The following is a 19,726-nucleotide window of genomic DNA, read 5'->3' as shown; positions in this document are numbered from 1 at the left end:
AGCCAAGGCACCAATCATGCCCATGCGTGCTAGTTGCTAGGTGCTAGTATATATATATATATATATATATATATATATATATATATATATATATATATATATATATATATATATATATATATATACTAGCACCTAGCAACTAGCACCGTCATAAGTGCCACTGGCTGACGCAGACGAGAAACCACCGCCAACATATCGGCCTGCCGCTGCTGCGAGGCCGTCGAGTCAAGGCTGCGGGTGATTTCGTTTGCTCGAACCACGCTTGAGAGCAGCACGATCTTGGCGTGCAAGTGCGTCAGTCAAGTGATTTATTTTGTATTTCGCGGGGTTTCTTTGCAGCTGGGAAAAAAGACACGCGTGAGGGTTTCCCTATCGTAAAATGATAGAATGGGGGTTACTGAAGGTGCTCAACAATTCTTCAAATGCAATCTGTTGTCTAAAGTCAGTATTTATTAATTTAGATAATTAACCTAATTAAACTAATAATTTCAAAACAAAAAAATGCCTGTGGTGCGCAAGATGGCTGTCACCAATATGCAGTTGGTTGCACTCGTCTATTTCTAATGATTGATTTTCTAACCCTTGGCTCTTGTTAGCTGGGACACCCGGTATATATATATATATATATATATATATATATATATATATATATATATATATATATATATATATATATATATATAGATTTAAGAGAAGTGGGCACTTCTACAAAGACACTTTTATTTATCAACGTTTCGACCGCGGTGCGGTCTTCTTCAGGACTGTAGTGGTCTGTATATATATATATATATATATATATATATATATATATATATATATATATATATATATATATATATATATATATATATTTATATATATACTTTTGACTAAGCATGAACTGTAAACACACTTTTCTTAACAACTTTATAAGCTTCAAAGCTGCCACTGTAAAACTGTAGTGGACCAATAGCTTCCTTCTTTTTTGATCACACAAGTGGAGGTTGACATCTTAAAGTATAAACATGCTGCAATGGCAAGCGGGGCTGGGTTTGATTAGTCACCCAAATTATGGCTGCTAGTGATTTTGGCGTGCACAAAACACACACCTTCAGATGGGTCAGCAGAAGACGCTGATTTCTTTCGTCCTTGACTTCCGAAAAGTCTCTCAGGCGCGTGTCTTAGCCATGATTTTATTGAATCCTCGATGTTGGCCACACTTCCTTGTGGAAACTCCGCCGCGGCAGCTAAAAATAAAAACCACAAGTTGTTAAAATTTTGTGTTTAAACTGTGTGATAGTATTTCACTACACACTAAAACACTGCTAGTGACAAATTATGATATTAGCAAAAAAGGTTTTCTTAAGAAAGAATACACGTTATAAAAAAGTTTAGAATGTACAGTTGGCAGCTCAAATAGTAATGATGCAAGAATTTGTTATCAAAGTAACTCAAACCACTAAACCCACTTATAACAGCACAAGATAGCTCCAATACAACTGCCCTCACACAGCAAAGTTTGATGCTGTACATTTCATATAATTAGGCCCTTTGTTTTAGGAGTAAAACAGTAAAACACGCTGCTGTGCTCGAGGCGGCTGAAGTGAGTGTTTTAAAATTAAAGTGGGGAATTCTGTTCAGTCGTTGAGCACAGGTAGGTTTTTTATTCTAATTATTTTCTTGAAAGAACTGCAACAACTGTTCTCATCAGCAGCAGCAGGCTTTGTGTATTGCCTTGGCCACCAGGAGCACTCGGTGTTGCTGCAACACTTTACTGTCTTATCTGGGCAGCATAAAATATAAACACCCGTACAAAAAACAAAGCCAGACACACCTTTCGTATGCTTAAAAGATGTTCGCAAACATTTTTGGCTGCATTTTTTTTTCATTGCTTTTACTTTTTGACGTTGGACAGCACTGCGATCGCAGGTTCTCGAAGGCCGCGCCTTTGGGCCCGCAAAGGTCTCGGACGGGCGCCGTCGCCTCAAAGGCCCTCAGCAGCAAAGGCGCAACATTTTTGCCGTATAGCTGCACACCTTATGCCTTTGGATATAAGAGCCGATTCTCAAAGGCCTTTTCAGTGCCCGTGTAACAGGGGCATTAAACTGCTGTGTTAAAGGTGTACAAACTTTTGTTTCATTCTCCTCAGCGATGGCCTTTGGTTTTCAGTTATTCAAAGCCAGTGCGAGTAACAGCTATGACACGATTTTGTTGAAACCTTGGGCTTTAAAGCTTGTTTGCTCTTAGCAACTGTATGTACAGCAGCATGACAGTTCCAACATTTGGCTATAACTTTTGTTGGTCCACTTGTTTGCATGCATGTTAATGCAGCCTAAATGAACTGCTTCACTATACCTGCTACAAAACTATGTAACTTCCCAAATCAACATTGTGGTAATAAGGTATGCCATACAGGATAGCCCAAAATTATTTCAGTCACTTGGGGAGTTTATCAACTTAGCAACTCACCCACCATTATATGTGTGTTAAGCAAGCTGAATGAGATGCGAGGAAGTAAAGGACAGGTAATCCAACATCCCAATACTCCTTCCCCTAGACACTCACAAACCTTACAAAGAGGAATGAAAACTATTCAGGATTCTGCAGGGAAAAGTATCAATGACAACACAATGAATCACAAGACTACATATGAAATGTTTTTCCGGGAGCCTCCACGGCCCTTATCACTCGGGTTTACCTGCATAACTTTCTATTTGGCCAGAAGTTGAACAGAGGTTAACTCAACACCAGTTATTCTATGGCAAGTTCCTCTTATAGCTCTCGCTGCAAGAGGCAAACACTGAACTTGTTTGCAAAAATCCATTTCATGCCCATGTGTCCAGCAGAAAAAATTTTGAAATAAAAGGGGAGAAATGTCTTTTTTCCAAGTTTCATTCTTACAATGTGGAGAGAGGTACAACATTTGTGGCTGCTACAGGCAACCAAAATTAAATTTTCTGCAACTGGTTCTCCACCCCACTGAAGCTTTTAAGCAAGCAGTAGCCTTTGGCTTAACTATAATTGCATTGGACATCTTCAAGGCTGAAAAGTTCAGCTTGTTTTTCCTCCCGACCTAAGAGAACTTTGTTGCCAGCTGATCACTTATTACATATGCCAGCATGCGCTTAGCAGCGACATTTGAATTTTTCCCCCCAAGCTGCACAAGCTCTCGCACCTGCAAAGAAAGCAAGCGCTGTTTTTAAGAAATGCATCTCCAGTACATAAAGAGGTGCAGATCATTTTGCAGAATATTTAGCTTTTTGGCAAGTGCATGTGCACAAAAGAAAACAAAGCTGCTGAAAAAGTGTATCACACATAAGAAACAAAACCAATGCTCAAAAGATGTTTAACAGGACACAACATAATTGCCACTAAGCATTAAACATAGTCGAGTTGCATTACTGCTAACACCGTGCACATGCTCTAACACAAGCATATTGCTCTGCAGTTAAGGATTTCTTGCAAATGTTTACCGTATACTATACTGTGGGGTTGCAAATTACACAAAAATTACCACTGGAGACTGTTTGCATACCGTATTTACTTGGTTATAGCACACACCTTTTTAATGAAAAAAATGTCGCCTAAAAATTGCATGAGTGTTACAATCGAATATGACTATGCCAGTAACACTTCTTTTTCTGACCTTTAAAAATGGATGTGCCTTACAATCGAGAGCGCGTCAGAATCGAGTAAATACGGTACTCTGGTTGGCAAAGGCTAGTTTACATAGCTTCAGGACAAAATTTTTTCACTTCACTTACAAGCACAAAAATTTTACTCTTAGTGAAGCAACAAATTGTACGTTTCACATGTATACAAATGGTAAAACTTAACGACATCATTTCCAAGCTATTTCGGGCACTCGTTTTGTAGAAAAAAAAGTAGTAAATATTTGCGCCTATGTTTTTGTTAAAAGACCTGCAATGAGGCAAGAATCCACACCGCATCTCCTTTAACATATGAATATACTTGCATCAGTATTGAAAATTGCTTCAAGATGTATTATGAGGCAGTTGACTGAGAGAAGATGCTTAAGCAGATTTTTTCCCTACAAAATTTGCCGCGTCGAACTGTACACATGTGCATGTAAAAACACAGAGCATCAAGGATGCTTACCAGCGACCAATAAAAACACGCTGAATGTCTGTTTGATAGTTTGGTAGTTTTCAGCATGCAAAACTATGGTAGATAGCTACAAGGGTAGATGTGTGGGCTGTCTACCCTTCTGCTGTCCTGTATGCCCCTTCTGCTTCCGTGTCTTTTGCGCTGTTCAAAAGAAGTATGGTAGATAGGTTCACCATTTTCCATTTGTCAAGACTTGAAGCAAGTGAGACACATTTGTCCAGGTATCCTACAAATGGTTAAACTAAGAAATCTGTTCATATTAATTCAAAACAATCATAGATGAAAAGAATAATGCTGGAAAATTCAGCTAGATTACCTACCCTCCGCAGGCGTGTTATGACAAGAACACCAGAAAAGAAAATTTCCTACACAGGTCATTTCTACTTTGCTAAGTAAACTCTGAGGTTCAATGAAAGGGGGGAAATAGATTGTGTATCTAGATGTCTTCCTATAAAAGGCACTGTTGCTTGAGGAGCTGCTAATCTAAAGGGATGCACAGTACCAAAAGATTGATGAACATAAAAATAATTTCTCATGGGCATGCAGTTTGCGCAGTTCTAGCATACATTGAGCTCTTGCTGTGCATAATGGAACTTCCGACAATAACCACACTAAAATGTGACTCCTGTGGTGAATCATTCGTGATGCATGTAACATTTTGCATTTAACAAGAGCATGTGTTAGAGTAGTTGGACAAGCCCTAAAGTAGATGCATTACTGCAATTTTTTTCGACCCAGTGCAGCAAAGCGAGGAGGGCTGCTACTGCATGTGCTACTGTCTTTAGCAACTGATCTCTTAAAATTTTCAGAAGCAATGATTCTTTGCTATGAATATACTGCCCATGTGCAAGCCTATCATATGCATCTTGAATATGTGCCCCATGGTACAGCATCCTTTGTCCAAAACGGCACCATTTGAACTTACCCATTAGCCTGCAGTAATGAACTATGTGCCGAACATACGAAAAGAGCAGTTGGCAGCAGCACCCTTGTAATCTTTTTTTTTGTCGGTCTGTGTCGAGAGCTCATGCTAATTTGCCTCTTTATATTCTGCATGACCTGATTATATGAACACTCACCAGAAGTGCAGTTTTCTTTGTCCAACTTCTCGTTGAACTTGAGCAGGTCATCCACTGAAGTGAATGGTTCACTGATAAGCAGGGGCTTGGTGATGATTGCTTGGCTTGGAAGCACTTCGCATAGTTTGTTTAGCATATCTCCGTGTTGCTGCTGTGTAAAGCGCAAGATGTTGAGTAGTCGGATAACGTGCTGCTTGAAGTCTAGAAATAGGGAAAGGGAAACAACCAAGAATATATAACTGAAACAAAAGGCATTTGGCACTCTAATTTCCTGAATTAAAGATTAGTCTCTGGCAGTTTATGTTTTGTCATGACCACTCTTTTCTTATTAGTAGTTTAAATGAAGAAAGAAACGTTAGGTGCTAGCACCACATAGATTGCAAAAATCACAAGGCAAGTGGCTAAACAGTAATGAAAGGTTGACTGTAATTTACCATCCTAAAACCCTGTAGCGTCGGGATTAATATTTTTTGCTTTCAGTCATAATGATTTGCCTGTAATCTACATTACCGAATGACCCAACAGGGGCCTGTAAGGAACATAAAAAAAATAATAAATTTAACTTTGCAACAGCACAACAGGTGGTAAATTAACCCCAAGACCGCCGCAGCACCATCCGTATCAAGTGGTTCCCGGCGCACGCGGGCGAGTGTGCATCCTCGCCGAACCACAACGAGACGGCCCATTCGGCGGAGCGAGCGCTTACCCTCCGCGCCCCCGAGAGTGACCGTTCCGTGTGGTGGTTCGAAACCAAGGACCGCGTAACCAGTTATGGCGAAGTTACCATGTGTTACCGCCTAGCTCGACGGACAATGCCGCCTCCCCACCCGGCACTCAGTCGGGAGGAGGCCGTCATCCTAAGACAGATACAGACCGGGTCACTCCTCGCCCCGGCAGTGCTACACGTACTTCACCCAGAACTCTATCCGAGCGATGTGTACAATGTTTGTGCAGCTGGTCCGGCGGACCAATGGCACATCATGTGGGACTGTGCCAGGTTCCCGACCGAGGCTACCTCCAGGATATACCCGCCCGAACTTCAAAGTGCAGTGCAGTCTGCAGACAAGGACATTCAACTATGGGCCGTCCAGCAGGCCCGGGGTGCGCTCGAAAAGCACAAGCCTCACGACCCACCACAAACGGGCCGAACGGGGGTAGTGCAGAGGAGCGCATAACCCCGGGTCGACGCTTGGCCAACGTCACGACGCGTCAAACCGTCGGTTGCCGGCATTTTCAATAAAGTTTTTCCTACCTACCTAACCCCTTAAAAAAATTTCCGATGAAAGCAGAAACAAATCCGTGAAGCAGCCACATGTACTCTTAGCTACATTCCTTGGTAGACAATGATTACAACAATTAGGTAAGGCGCGGCCGCGGCAGTTGCATTCCAGTGGAGGCAAAATGCTAGAGGCCCGTGTACTGTGCAATGTCAGTGCACGTTAAAGAACCCCAGGAAGTCAAAATTCTTTAAACCCCAGGAGGTCAAAACCACAGGAGGTCAAAAGCCCTCCACTACAGTCTCTCACAGCCCGAGTAGTTTCAGGACTTTAAATCCCTGAAAACCATAAACCAGCTAAGTAAGGCATGTCCTTAAGTAAGGAAAGCCGCTGTGTTAACTGGGCACATCTGGTTCACTACCTTACACTAGAGAAGTGGAAGAGGGAGCGAGACAGTGAAAAATTCCAAGCAAATAGCATCTAAGTATCCATGAGCAAGTGTGCATTCGATGTAAAAGCTTACCTTCATCTACTGAGTCCCGCCTGTCACTCAACCGTGCCTCTCCTTCATGCCCTGGAAATGCAAGTCTTAGTCTCTGAGCATTTGCTGTAGCATGGACAAATACTCCAAAAAACAACAGCCAAATATTTCCGAAAGAAACTAAATGCTAATTGAAAACTATTTCTAGTTGCAAAAACTAGCATGCAATAGCATCTTTAAGGGCACAGGGTAAGCCCTATACTTCCCATGCATTTTAGGCCATGTTGAGGTACATGTTTCTCACTAACTAATAACAGTAGCCTAATAATACATATATCATTGTTTGCCAAATTTTGTGCTCTTTTTACTGAACTAGAATATTTGAAATGTGTTGAAAATTCGATTTTTAATAAAATTTTCCCGGTAGTACACAAATCTGGCCTTTCTTTGCGCATTTCAAAATTCATAACAGAATAACTGCTCAGTGAAATTGCTTAATTCTAGTTCAGTAGTTGGCAACACTTATGTAGATGATTGCAAAAAAAATCAGCCGTCTGTCTTGAAAGGCATTGGAAATAATGGTACCTTTGTAAGAAAAAACACTGTTTTGAGATAATAGAACGTAAAGAGAAAAAAGATGTGAAAAACCATTTTTTATTCGTAGAAACGCCTCCATAGTAATTGGTTTAATAGCCCGCTGCTTCGTAGTCACTGTCGCCGTCATTTTTTCGCTTTTCGGCTTGTCGTTTTGACTGTCGGGCCTCTTTTGTAAGCTGTCGTGTTGCTCGGTCCGCAAAGTACATGCGCTTATGGTCAGCTTCCCTCAGCCACTTGATGGTGTTGCTCCCTGGGTTCAATCCACACGCCTTCAAAACGTTGGCCCGTGCGATGCTACCATCATTAAATGAAAGAACAGCATCCAGTGTTGCCATCCGTAGGGTCCGAAGCCTAACAAACACATTCTTTGGCGCGCGTTCCCGAACAACATGGTTGAACGACTCATTTGCATTTTGAGTTTGCCCATGCAGGCACTTCTCTAGGAGCTCAGCCTTCCATAGCTCCCTATAAATGGGTTTGATAGCCTCCAAGACAGATGCAGGCAAACTCTCCTTGTGGAAAAATGGCTTGCCCTCTGACCGACTTCTGTTGAAGGCACACCACGTATCAGGTATCTTTGGGCAAAGTCCATGGCATGGGTCATCGTCTGTGGCCGATAAGTGGAAGAAGGTTGCCCAAACGGCCTTTCGCATTTCGTCCAGGTTTCCTACATTTCTTCTGATGGCCAAACCATAGTACGTCTGGAGCTTGTCTATTACTGCATCACTCAGTCGGCCTCGGCCCGAGAGGCTCTTTCCATCAGAGAGTTTTCCTGCTTTGTTTCCTTTTTTTAGCCTTCGTAACCTTGTGCCCATCCTTTTTTGCACGTGCCCTATTACTGCATCAGTCAGTCGGCCTCGGCCCGAGAGGCTCTTTCCATCAGAGAGTTTTCCTGCTTTGTTTCCTTTTTTTAGCCTTCGTAACCTTGTGCCCATCCTTTTTTGCACGTGCCCTATGCACTCAACTTTGGATATTTCAACGGATTCACCATATGGCATTTGTGCCTTCACAGCCATAAAAGCCTTGCTGTCACCATCCCCAAGGTATTTGACGTATCGAACGCCGTGAAGCTCCTCACTCCTGCCGAAAATTTTCAGTGCTCGTGCGACTTCCATTCCACCGCTGGTGCCTTGGTAGTTGCTTTGGCACACCTCTCTATGAAGGGGGTCACTGTTTGTACCCTTGATGCTGCACTTTGGACAACGTTTAGACAAAACCTCCACATCCAGCACTTTCCCAGAGTCTACACTGGTCGCAGAGACTATGCCGTTATTGGAAGTATGGCCTCGCTTCTGCCAGCTTCCATCAAGAGCAACTGCGATGTCTTTATCCCCCTCATTCAGCTGCACAGCTTCGTCAGCTGCCCTTTTCATCGACTCCTGAGCAGCAGCTTCGATGTGACCTAGAAGCTCTTGATTGTATTTCGCAAACTTTGTCGGCGGCTTAGGAAGGTTTAGCATAGCACAGAGTATATTTCCTGCAGCCATTCCCTTACCAATGGACCTCAAGGCATACACTAACCTGAGGTTGGCTTCATAGAGGCCAGAAGTAGTTTTCTTCGACGTCTCAAATCGTTGTGCGGCACTACACACTTCACAGTTCAAACTCTAAACGCTTGCAACACCTACTCGTTTTGTCACAATTTCGATGAGCTCAACACTTCCACCGCACTCTCTGCACACACAAATCTGTGTAATTGCGGCACAAATGCCGTCCATGTCCATTAAGGCATATTGGCTGCTGCTCTGTAGCACATCCTCTTCCTGGAAGCACAGAGAAAATCTTGAAAGCTTCGATGTCGAGGAGCTGGCGCGTTCGGCGTTCGGGATCTCATTCGGTCGTGGACATCCTTTTGCTTTTTCACGATGAGCGTAGCGGTTGCCGTGAAATTCACGCCTGACGAAGGCCTTCTTTGCCCTGGGCATCTCAACTTATCAGCAGCAACCAACACCGGCACAATTTACAATACTGATCGAAAGGGATAGCACTCGGACGCAGCTGCATGAAGGTTGCAGAAACGTGGAAAAAACGTGCAAAGCGTCTCAGGATTGTCTTGGCTAAACAAGAGGAGCTGTACAATAGTTGCCAGACAATTTTTTATATGTAGCTGATTTTAGACAAGTTTTGAAATCAAGTGGTGGACTTTTTGGTTGAAAAAATTGACGTTAATCCTGAAAGGGGGCGTGGCCGCTCACTACTCGGTTTCGCAAAAAGCGTTTTTCAGCCGTAAATATGGCTTTCTGAGGAAAGTGCGATCATGGAACATGTGTAGAAAGAATTGAACTTCTAAAATTACAAAAGAAAAAAAACGATTTTTTTCTAATTTTACCTTACCCTGTGCCCTTAAGAAGGCACCTTTTTGGAGAGTTGACAAGCAATAGAGACCCCAAAGCAAAGTTAGTTGGATGCGCTGACAAATAAAAGTGCTTTATTTACGAAAATCTTTGGTTCAGAGTCAGAAAACAAATTTTTGAAGGTTTTTAAGCACTTAACCTCATGAGGTACACTGAACAGAACGCGGAGATAAGTAAATGCAAAGCGAAAAATCTGAATTTACCATCATCAACAGAAGAGTTGCGGGAAGCCCTGAAATCTGCGAGTGCAAGAAAAGCAAGCAGCCTAACCTTTAGACAGAACGCATAAATTTTATATCAAAACAAAAAATTGCAGGAATATATCACACTTTTTAGAGTTAAAGCCAAGGCTGTGCAAAGTGCCATTTTTATGAGTAAATATTACTTTATTTCAACAAAAAACTTAAATTTTTATTTCATAATCAATTGAACTTCAATTTTAAGGAAATATTTTTAAACCGTACAAAATATACTGATCTAAGCTTTCAGTTTCATTAAATGCACAGGAATGTGACTATACTACTCTGCCTTGTAGGATAAAGTATAATTTACTGACATATACTGCATCTGTAAATGCGGTGCACTTAACCCCACCACAACATTCAAAAGCGGACTGATAGAAGATTCTGGAACTGTTGCATTTACTGACCTTTATCAAAAAGATCCTTATCGCCAATGCGTACAAGCTCCTGGAAATCGCCTGGAGAGCACAAAAGGCAACAGAATAAAGCACATTTTCGCCACGCAATGCCAGAAGCTCCTGACAAATTTCATCCGGTTTGCACAACAGTGGTGTCTTGATCAAAATGTGACTTGTGAGTACACAGCATTTATAGTAACTGCCCGTAACAATAAAAATGAAACGAACTAAAATGGTGAATAAATTAGAGCTTCGAAATTCCCAATAATATTGCCCAAATGTAAATGGAATGCAAAACAAGACAACTGAGCATGCGAAAATCATTGTTAATCCTTGGATCAGCTGAGCAGTTTCTTGCAGCTAAAATGTCACTCATTTATAACGCTGCATGCGTGCAAGCGTCCATTTATTTACACACAAAGTGAACATAAATATGCCAAACAATGCTTAGAAAGCTTTATCAGATTATTTTTGATCCTGCCTGGCAGTGCTGTTCCCAGTAAAATGCTACACAGATGAAGGAAGGAAGACTCGACCTGAAGGTGTAATGTGTTTTTTTTACTTGCATTTCCTATTTCTGCTTACATGGTAGTCTGTGATATTCTCAGGTTTTTCTAGGACACCGGAGGTCATGCAATGCTCGATGGCATCAGTTACTGTTCCCTGTCAATTAATCTTTTTTCTTCTCCATCTGAAACACTTATAGTTGCCATTGGTGTAACAAATAACATGCAATACTAGGAACTTTTTGCAAGATTTATTCTGTGTCTGATACTTCACCGTCAGACCATGCCTGCGGAGGCCTTCGAGCTCTATTCTGCAGTAGTTCCGCGTCGCTGCTGAGTACTGAAGTATATTTACGCCTGTCCAGTTTTCTCCTTGACAACTCGTGTACACCTAAAGTCTTCTACATACAACTTGCTACTCTTCAACCAAAATTCCTCACAAATGTTCACTGCAAATGTTCTCCCCACTCCCAAATGTTCATCTCACTCCCATCTGCAATGCTTCGGCGATTGAGGGTACTGTAAATAAATAAATCCTGCCTTCTATAATGCCACATACAGTGAATTCATTGAAGTAAAGTTCTTCATACACACATTCAGTTCTGAAATTAGGCAATCACGGTGCACGCTCATCACTGACAAATTGTTGCTTCCGCAAAGGAGGCATACCATAATGTGCTCCACATTATTCATGTATTAAAAGATACCACACAAATCGCAATGGGGCAAAAAAGTTATCGCTATGCTAGTGACAAAAATTTTACACATCAATCAGTCTATTTCTGCTAATGAATGTTACAATTCCATGCACAGTGTTTCCCTTTATGCTTCAAATGGCACATCCCTCATTAGCATAACTGTTGATTTAGCAAACAGAAGTTCAGGAAAATAAGATACAAGCAAGTTTTGGAATATGTGCGGTCGTTTCATCCCTGGTTTAACACATTGAAGCCTAAAAATAATGTCACTATGTGTGAGCGCAACATAGCACACATCTGAAAGAAAATGGTAAAAGACGATGGTGAGCTTGCTTACTCTCATTCGGTGTGGCGCTCTCTGTGGCTCCTTGATTTATGGTACAAGGCACAGAAGAGGACAGCCCTGAAAAGTATAAAACCAAACTACTGTCTACAATAACATTACAACAGTGTAGCTGCCTAGAATTCTTCAAGAGACAACAAACAATAACCTTGAGGAAAATCATGGGGCACCGATGGCACATTTTCCCTGTATGGTACTTTTGTCGTAGGCGTGTCGGATACCTCATCTTCAGACCACGCCTGCGGAGGCCTCCGAGTTCTCTTGTGCGGTGGTTCACCGTCGCTGCTAAGCTCAGAAGTATATTGACTTTTGTCCAGTTTTCTCCTTCCTAACTTGTATGCACCTGGAAGAAATTTTTAGACATATATTAGCGCAAGGTGTCCCCAGCAAAAGGCCACTGCGTCAACTGCACTTACCAAACAGCCCTTTAAGGGCAATGTCAAACCGCTTCCATGATGAGTCTGGTGGTGCTGCTTTGCGAACAAGCGAAACGATGCGGTCGCCCTTCGCATGATCTGGCCACGCGCACTGCCTGTCATCTATCCAAGACAAAGGCACCACCTCCTCTTGCTCATGGTGCAAGAATTCGACAATGGCATATGCCATCTAAACAATGATAAAAAAGAAGAGATCAATCTTGCACAAGTCAGAAGAAACAGCAGCTTTAACTGCTAAAACATGCACTAACCGAAATCTGTGTACGAGAAGTTAGCAATAATGTTGGTGGAATTTTGTGGCAGGTCAGTTCGCAGTATGTAGTTCTGGCAATACTAAAAACTTGTCGCCCATTGGTAGCTTCACCATTTTTTGCAGCCTACGCAGACGCCATATCTTTGGTGGTGAGAGGGATGACGCAACACAGATGCCAATCCTGGAGGAACCGAAGGGCACAGAGTACAAGTCCTCCCTAACTAAGAATTCATAACCAATAATGCAAAGCTCATTCGAGCGTTTCAGGTGCACTATGCTTTTGGCTACAATGACATGGCCATCTTGCAGAAAACAGCTGTCTTTGTCATTCAGAGCAATTCTGAAGTTTTCAAATTGCACAGTTTTATACTCAGGAGGGCAGCACTCTGGCAGCAGCAGACCTTGCGAGTGTGGATGGAGTGGCAAAGGTTCCTTGCTCAACGGCTCGCAGCTGTTTGCCTTCAGACCTGCCTCAGTCATCCTATTCCACAACTGCTCCAGTGGCTTTCCATGTTTGTGAAGGCGCTTCTTAATGGCTTGCATGTTGTTCTCGAATGGAAATGCGCTGAAGGATTCCAGCTCACCATGTCTTTCAACAGCAGAGGACAGATGTATTAAGCAATGTACATTGAAGGAAACATGTTCTTCTCCATACAGATTACGAAAATCTGAAACAAAACACCTCAGAAGTTCAGCAGCATATGCAGCATGCTGATGACATAGAAGCTTGTTAGCGAGGATGGAAAGGGAAGCATGAAGAAAGAGAAAATGCTGGTACAGGTGATCAGACAAACAGAACTTCAGAATGACTGGACCGGTGTAAAAGAGAAAAAGCCTGAATTCAGAAGCCTTCCAACGGTCTATGTCATCAAGCCCTCGTGATTTGCGAGGCAATTCACGAGGTATGAAGCTACGCAACAGAGAGCTCTTTTCATTGAAATTTTGACGATGAAGTGGCCCAAAGCGTACACTTAATGGTCCCGAAACCCACAATGAAAGAAGCTTTTTCATGACACCAAGCAGCACAAGGTGCATATAGTCCAAGGGTAAATCATCGACACAGTTGATTGGGAGGTCCAAAAGAATTGAAATTCCCTTGTGATGCTCAATGTCGTGCTGTGCTCTGAAACTCGAGTCTGTACGCAGTGGGCAGTCCATGTCCAGAAATACAACTCTGCCGTGTAAATACGACCCTTCCACTGTGCATTTCGGACAACCGCTGTAGCCACCATGCCCTTTTGTCGCCATTATGAAAGCTCACGTGGGAGCATCACAAATGATGGCTCTCACAATCACATGCAGAACTCTGCCGTTGAAAATGAGGCCTTCAGAGAGCAGAGTCCGTAGCTCGGAAACAAATGGTCTCAGAAACTCAACTGAAGAGTCTGGCTTTGACTTCCCTGCAAACGCACCAACAAGAAATGGTGTTTCATCCCCACAGTCATGCGCAAGGCACTGAATGGGCCAGAGCTGCATCTTTGAACTTTTTGACAGTGGAAGACCATCTATATTAAAAGACAACGGAATCAGAGCAGGCGGATTTTCTACTAGACGGAGCAAACGGAGCAGCCCGTCTGCAAGGCCGAAATAGCAATAGTGACCTGGTGCTAATGGTGTGACCGGGCATTGTTCTTGTGGTTTCCGTGGAGTACGCAGAAGTGTGTGACCATCCATTGGTAGATCCGACATACCAGACTGACTCCATAAAATCTTCAGCAAAGCTGTCAGCGCACGCCTTTTGATTCCGTGCTCAACTGCCCACTCGCGCAGAGAATCTCGGAAATCACTTTGTAGGTCATTGGCCTCGCACTGCTGTGTCTGCACAGTTGTTGCTCTACAGTCGCTGCTCTCGGCACAAAGTCCAATTTCTATGCCCAGCGTGGGCTCATAGAAATGTGCACGATGGGGACTTGCACTCAAGGCAGCCGAGCTAGCCGAGTTACTATCACAAGCACCAACACTGACACCAGAAGCTTCGATGGAATGTTCAGCAGTCACCACAGCAGGCCCCTTCATCAGCTCACGAGGGCGCTCATCTTTCAGCGAGTGTTTACTTGTGTGACCAAGCAGTGCCAATGACTTTTTCGCCTCCCGAGAGGCTTTTTCACATACGCGTGCATCGCCTCGCTGTTGCATAGCCATAACTGTACCGACTGTATACAGAAATGTGACTTGCTGAAAAACAAACTATGACAGCACGCGCCATAACAGTACGTCCGGTTTTCACATGTACAACGAACCTAAATCGGCTGAAGATTGTAACAAAGGAGAGCAACCCGAAACTACAAACGAACGTCAGTCGGCTAAAGGAAATAAAAAAGGAAACCAACTCACGTTTCTTGCCTTTGTCCGTCCGGCTCCTTTCTAGCGTTGAGTCATCCGAAATCAGCACAGAAAAGGAAGCTCCAAAAGTACGCGAGAAGACTGTGATAAAAAATGAATTAATCGGTATTACCGCTTTCATGAGCTCCGCACCGTTCCCCCTGCGCGAAAAAGCGGCCGCGCGCGCCGCCACTGGGCCGGCTTTGGGAGTGGCTAGCGCTGGCTGGAGCGGAAAAGTATTGTCAGTTTTGAATTATTTGAATGTTTAGAAACTGTATGGTGGCGGAAATTGATATTTGACGCATGTAGCCGTTCGTTCGGCAAGAAAAACTCGTACATGTGCACTTGCAAAACGTCAAACGTACAAAAATGTACAGTGGATGACCAGAGGATCATATCGCGCCGGAACGACTCATACGTCCAAAAAAGTAAATCCGCAGGACTTTCACCGGTTCGCAAGTGATGGACGTCCAAAAGCAAAGATCCACAGGACCTCCGATGGTTTACTATCAGTGGATTTTGTTAATTTCCGGTTACGGACATCCGATGTACAGCCGATGTACATCCACATTGGGTTGCAGACAGTAGCGGACGTTCGGATCTGCAACGGATGTCCGACGGACTTTTGTGGTCCATTGTGGGGGGGGGGGCAGCCACTCCAATCCATGGTCAACGAAGAAGACGTGTCGTGATATGCGGCAGTGATTGCGTAGAATGGCATTGAAGGTGCATGCTTCTTGGTTACAACGACGAACGAAGGCTTGGTTTCGAGCCCGCCGACGTCGGTTCACAGACCTAGGCAGAATCAAACTAGCGTAGATGCGCTTGACTTCAGGGCGCTGATCCGAGATCACTTGAAGCAGGACACGGTACTTGTGAAAAGCAGCACGTCCAGAGCTCGAGACGATATCATTGGTTCCCACATGAAGAATTAAGGTCCCCGCTGTGCATGGAACGAAGTCGAGAAGGTTCTTAACGTCATCGATGACGGCGCCACTTAGAGACACAAAAGCAGGTGTTCCAGGCTGACTTGCGTCAAAATATTGGTGCAGATGCTTTGTGTGGGAGTCACCCAAGACGACAGTCGTGGTCGTACTCCTTGTAAATTTCCATGTGATGCGTTTCGCCGTGATCCGACCGGAATCCAAAGTTGGAGACATCCGAAATGAAGACGTTGGTATCCGGGGTATGTAGCTTATAAGAAGAGGGCACAGGCGAAAAGCACTTTATTACTAACGTTTCGGCCGGGGTCCGGCCTTCGTCAGAGTGAACAATATCGTTGTTGCCATAAGGCTTTTAAGCCAGCAACTCTCAGAATATCAAAACCTTATCACGACTAGGAACAAAGTACAGAAATCATGTGAATGCGTGGATACAATCAGGAATGGCATTGAAAGATACAGAAAAAAGCGGTAATTTAAAACGTGGCACACACATGTGGTCAGCAAAATTGTTAGCGGGGCAGACAAGATAGTACACCAGGACTTTCGTTTAAACCAGCAGAAACAGTATCAAATTTTTAAATGAGATATGACTCACGGGTTTCTCTATCATGATGTGTCCTAAAACGTGATTGTAAAATGGTAACTCTTATTTTGTCGAATGAATGACCGAGAATTCTGACGTGTTTAGATAGCGGAAGGTTGGGGAAAGAGGTGCAGTGAGCCCTGTGGTTATTGAAGCGTAAACAGAATGCAGTTTCGGTTTGCCCTATGTACTGCTTATTGCACACAGAGCACTCCAACAGATAGATTACGTTTGAAGTGTCGCAGCAAAAAGTGCCTATAATTCTCATTTGATAGTTACACGCGGTGCTGGTACCTGTTGCTGAGGTAGTCATATGTGCGAAGATTCTGCATCTTGGCTTATTACATGGTCGGCAGCCTTCCGAGACATGCTGTGAAATTCTTGAAGTCAACAAGTCACATAGATTTTTTTACCGTCTGTAGACTTCTCTTGGTGGGTCTGGGAATGTAAGTTTAAGGGGTTGGCTTTGTCTGATGATGTTATGATGTTTGCGAAGAATGCCGGTGACGTTAGGGAATAGAAGCTGAATGGGTCAGAATCAAGTTGGTTTGCTGAACTAAGTCAGGGCGATGGGATGTGTCCAAGAGAGCAATTCGGTCAGGCTGGTCTGCACGTCCAAACGCGTCGTCGATTAGAGAAGCGGGGTACTTTTGTTGTGTTAATGTCTTTTTCAGGGACATGCAGTTATGGTTGAAATCAGATCGTTCAGAGCAGATCCGTTTGTAGCGGAGTGCTTGGCCGTAGGGAATACTGGTCTTGCAGTGCTTTACGTGGCTACTATGGAAGTGAAGGTACCGGTGTCTGTCAGTGGGTTTCGTGTAGAGCGTCGTGACTAGTTTGCCATCACGAAGGAGTACTGTCACATCCAAAAAGTTAATACGCTCAGCTGAGTAAGCGTGCGAAAATTGTCGCTTATATGGTGCGAAAATGATCGAAAATGGAGCGCTTATTTATATATATATATATATATATATATATATATATATATATATATATATATATATATATATATATATGTATATATATATAAGCGCTCCACCTCAGTTTATTGTAGTCGTTATTGTCGTTATTTAGAGCGCGAAAGAGACGCAACAACGACAGAACGAAGCGATGAACAGAGCGCGCTCAAGAGACGCCAGAATTACGCTCCGCACGACTCGGGAAGCTAGAAGTCGTGCCACGTCCCGGCCTGGTCGCTTCATTAGTAGTGGGGAGCGGCTCTAGTTTCTGCTTCTCCCTGCGGACATCACTGCCCAGGAGTTACTCTTCAACTGCGGAAGAGACCGGTTGGAGTTTCGAGAGCTTCGGAATGAGACGCTTTGTAGACGACGTGCCGAGGAAACGAAACTTTCGCAATTCAACTATAGGGTTAACGTGAGCTAAGCCACAGCCAAATTTTTTTTATGCCCTTTGTAGAAGCTGACTTATCTCTAGTCAGAATTAGTATTTCATCGTCTTCTCGCATTTTCCTGTCGTCAATCTTGGCACGCTGAAGTGTTGGCGCCCCTCCGCCGGCCCCACCGCCGGGGCGGAGCTTCCTGTCTCGCTGGAGCTAAGTCGCATGTTGGCCGTGGCGATGGTAGGTGCCTGACATCTGAGGGAAGCTAACCAATAGCCACCTCTCAACTTGTATACGCAGCAGCGGACCAACGGAGAAGAGTGCGAGCATGAAAAGTCGCCGGAAAGGGCTCGGCAACTTTAGCTCGTGATTCTGGGTTTTCTGCTACGTGTAGAAGTGTGTTATTTGACTCAGGTGTTCATGACAACACAATGCAGTGATTAAGCGAGTTGATGGGCTCCCATCGGAAAGTGTTTCATCATCATCATCATCAGCCTGACTGCGCCCACTGCAGGGCAAAGGCCTCTCCCATGTTCCTCCAATAAACCCTGACTTTTGCCAACTGCACCCACTGTATGCCTACAAACTTTTTAGTCCCATCCAACCACCAAGCTTTCTGCCGCCCCCTGCTACGCATGCCTCTTGGAATCTACTCCGTTACCGTTAAGGACCAGCCGTTATCGTGCCTTCGTATTACACGCCCTGCCTAAGCCCATTTCTTCCCCTTTTTTGACTAGAATGCCATTAACCCGCGTTTGTTTCCTCACCCTCTCTCGCTTCCCGTCTGTTAACGTTATACCTATCACTTTTCTCTCCATAGCTCGCTGCGTTGTCCTTAACTTGAGCTGAACCCTTTTCGTTAGCCTCCACGTTTCTGCCCCGTAGGTGAGTACTGGTAAGATACAACTGCTGTATACTTATCTCTAGGGGGATAGTGGTAAACTGCCATTCATGATCTCCGAGAACCTACCACATGCGCTCCACCCCATTATCTTAACCCCAAAATTTTTGAGCTTATAGCATTTCGTTGTTCCTAGCCCCTATCTTGTATAAATGCAAATTTTTGTGAAAATAAAATGACTTAATTAGGCCAATTTATGAATTTTCAAGGAGGATAAATCCGCACATATACTTCAACACACACAGTAAACCAACAGCAATATTCAAAATCATCTCACCTTCTGTGGCCGTTGGAATTTTTAGTTTTTTGCCAGTGGGGTTAGCTTTTGGAGTCAGGGATTTTTCAGTATCTCTGACGACTTACAGTTTCAATTTACTTTCATAATTTTGTTTAAAAATGAGGGTTGTGCATTTTTTCTGAGGATTTGATCCTCTTGTGCCAACACAAATGCAAAGTATTGCTTTCGGAAAGTAACACAAAACAAAAAGGTGCCGTACAGTCGCTTTTGTGTTTGCGATATAAATAAGCTTTAGCACTTTTGGCATGAAACATTCAGTAGAAGTATTGCCATTTCAGGAGTTTGTATCGTGCCTGATACACCGCCGATAATTACAGACCCCCCTCAGCGGAGCCGTTTTCTCTTCTTAAGCTCCATCCTCCATTCCTTCCTCATGGCGCGGTTTAGGTGTTCACCCTGATTGAGACAGTTAATGCGCCTTTCCTTTGGCCGTTAAACATTCGAATTTATTGTACTGACACCTTGGCGCACGTCAAAGAAGCCAGATGGTCGAAATAATCTGAACCTTATTTCGCTGCACCATGCCGATAACAGAGGTACTGCTACCGCATGTAAAGATGCGGTAATAAAACAAGGGGAAACGTTTTGCGAGTCTTAACATAACCCAAAAGACTCTACTCCGCGGTA

At 43.6% G+C, this 19,726-nt stretch overlaps 1 protein-coding gene across 1 annotated transcript; it reads right to left on the bottom strand.

Annotated features, from left to right (window-relative positions):
- Nucleotides 1-3,880: 3,880 nt before the first annotated feature.
- Nucleotides 3,881-14,401, bottom strand: LOC144115334 (uncharacterized). Its single transcript, XM_077649676.1, has 7 exons — nt 14,003-14,401; nt 12,439-12,628; nt 12,171-12,365; nt 10,485-10,535; nt 6,927-6,977; nt 5,187-5,387; nt 3,881-3,900 (listed from the first exon to the last, which is right to left on the bottom strand). Exons 1-7 carry the CDS (start codon nt 14,399-14,401, stop codon nt 3,881-3,883), a joined length of 1,107 nt encoding a protein of 368 aa, XP_077505802.1.
- Between the last annotated feature and the right edge of the window lie 5,325 nt (nt 14,402-19,726).

The sequence above is a fragment of the Amblyomma americanum genome, chromosome 1 (genome assembly GCF_052857255.1).
Source record: "Amblyomma americanum isolate KBUSLIRL-KWMA chromosome 1, ASM5285725v1, whole genome shotgun sequence".
Classification (NCBI taxonomy): Eukaryota; Metazoa; Arthropoda; class Arachnida; order Ixodida; family Ixodidae; genus Amblyomma; species Amblyomma americanum.
Note: the sequence above shows the minus strand (reverse complement) of the source record. Positions and strands in the feature narration are given on the sequence as shown.

Excerpts from the sequence above, each read along its gene's own strand:
- LOC144115334 (XM_077649676.1), bottom strand. The coding sequence starts at position 14,401 with ATGTCGGATCTACCAATGGATGGTCACACACTTCTGCGTACTCCACGG. Across the intron at positions 12,366-12,438 it reads TGCCCTTAAAGGGCTGTTTG|GTGCATACAAGTTAGGAAGG; the intron begins GTAAGTGCAGTT and ends AATTTCTTCCAG. Across the intron at positions 5,388-6,926 it reads GCGGGACTCAGTAGATGAAG|ACTTCAAGCAGCACGTTATC; the intron begins GTAAGCTTTTAC and ends CCCTATTTCTAG.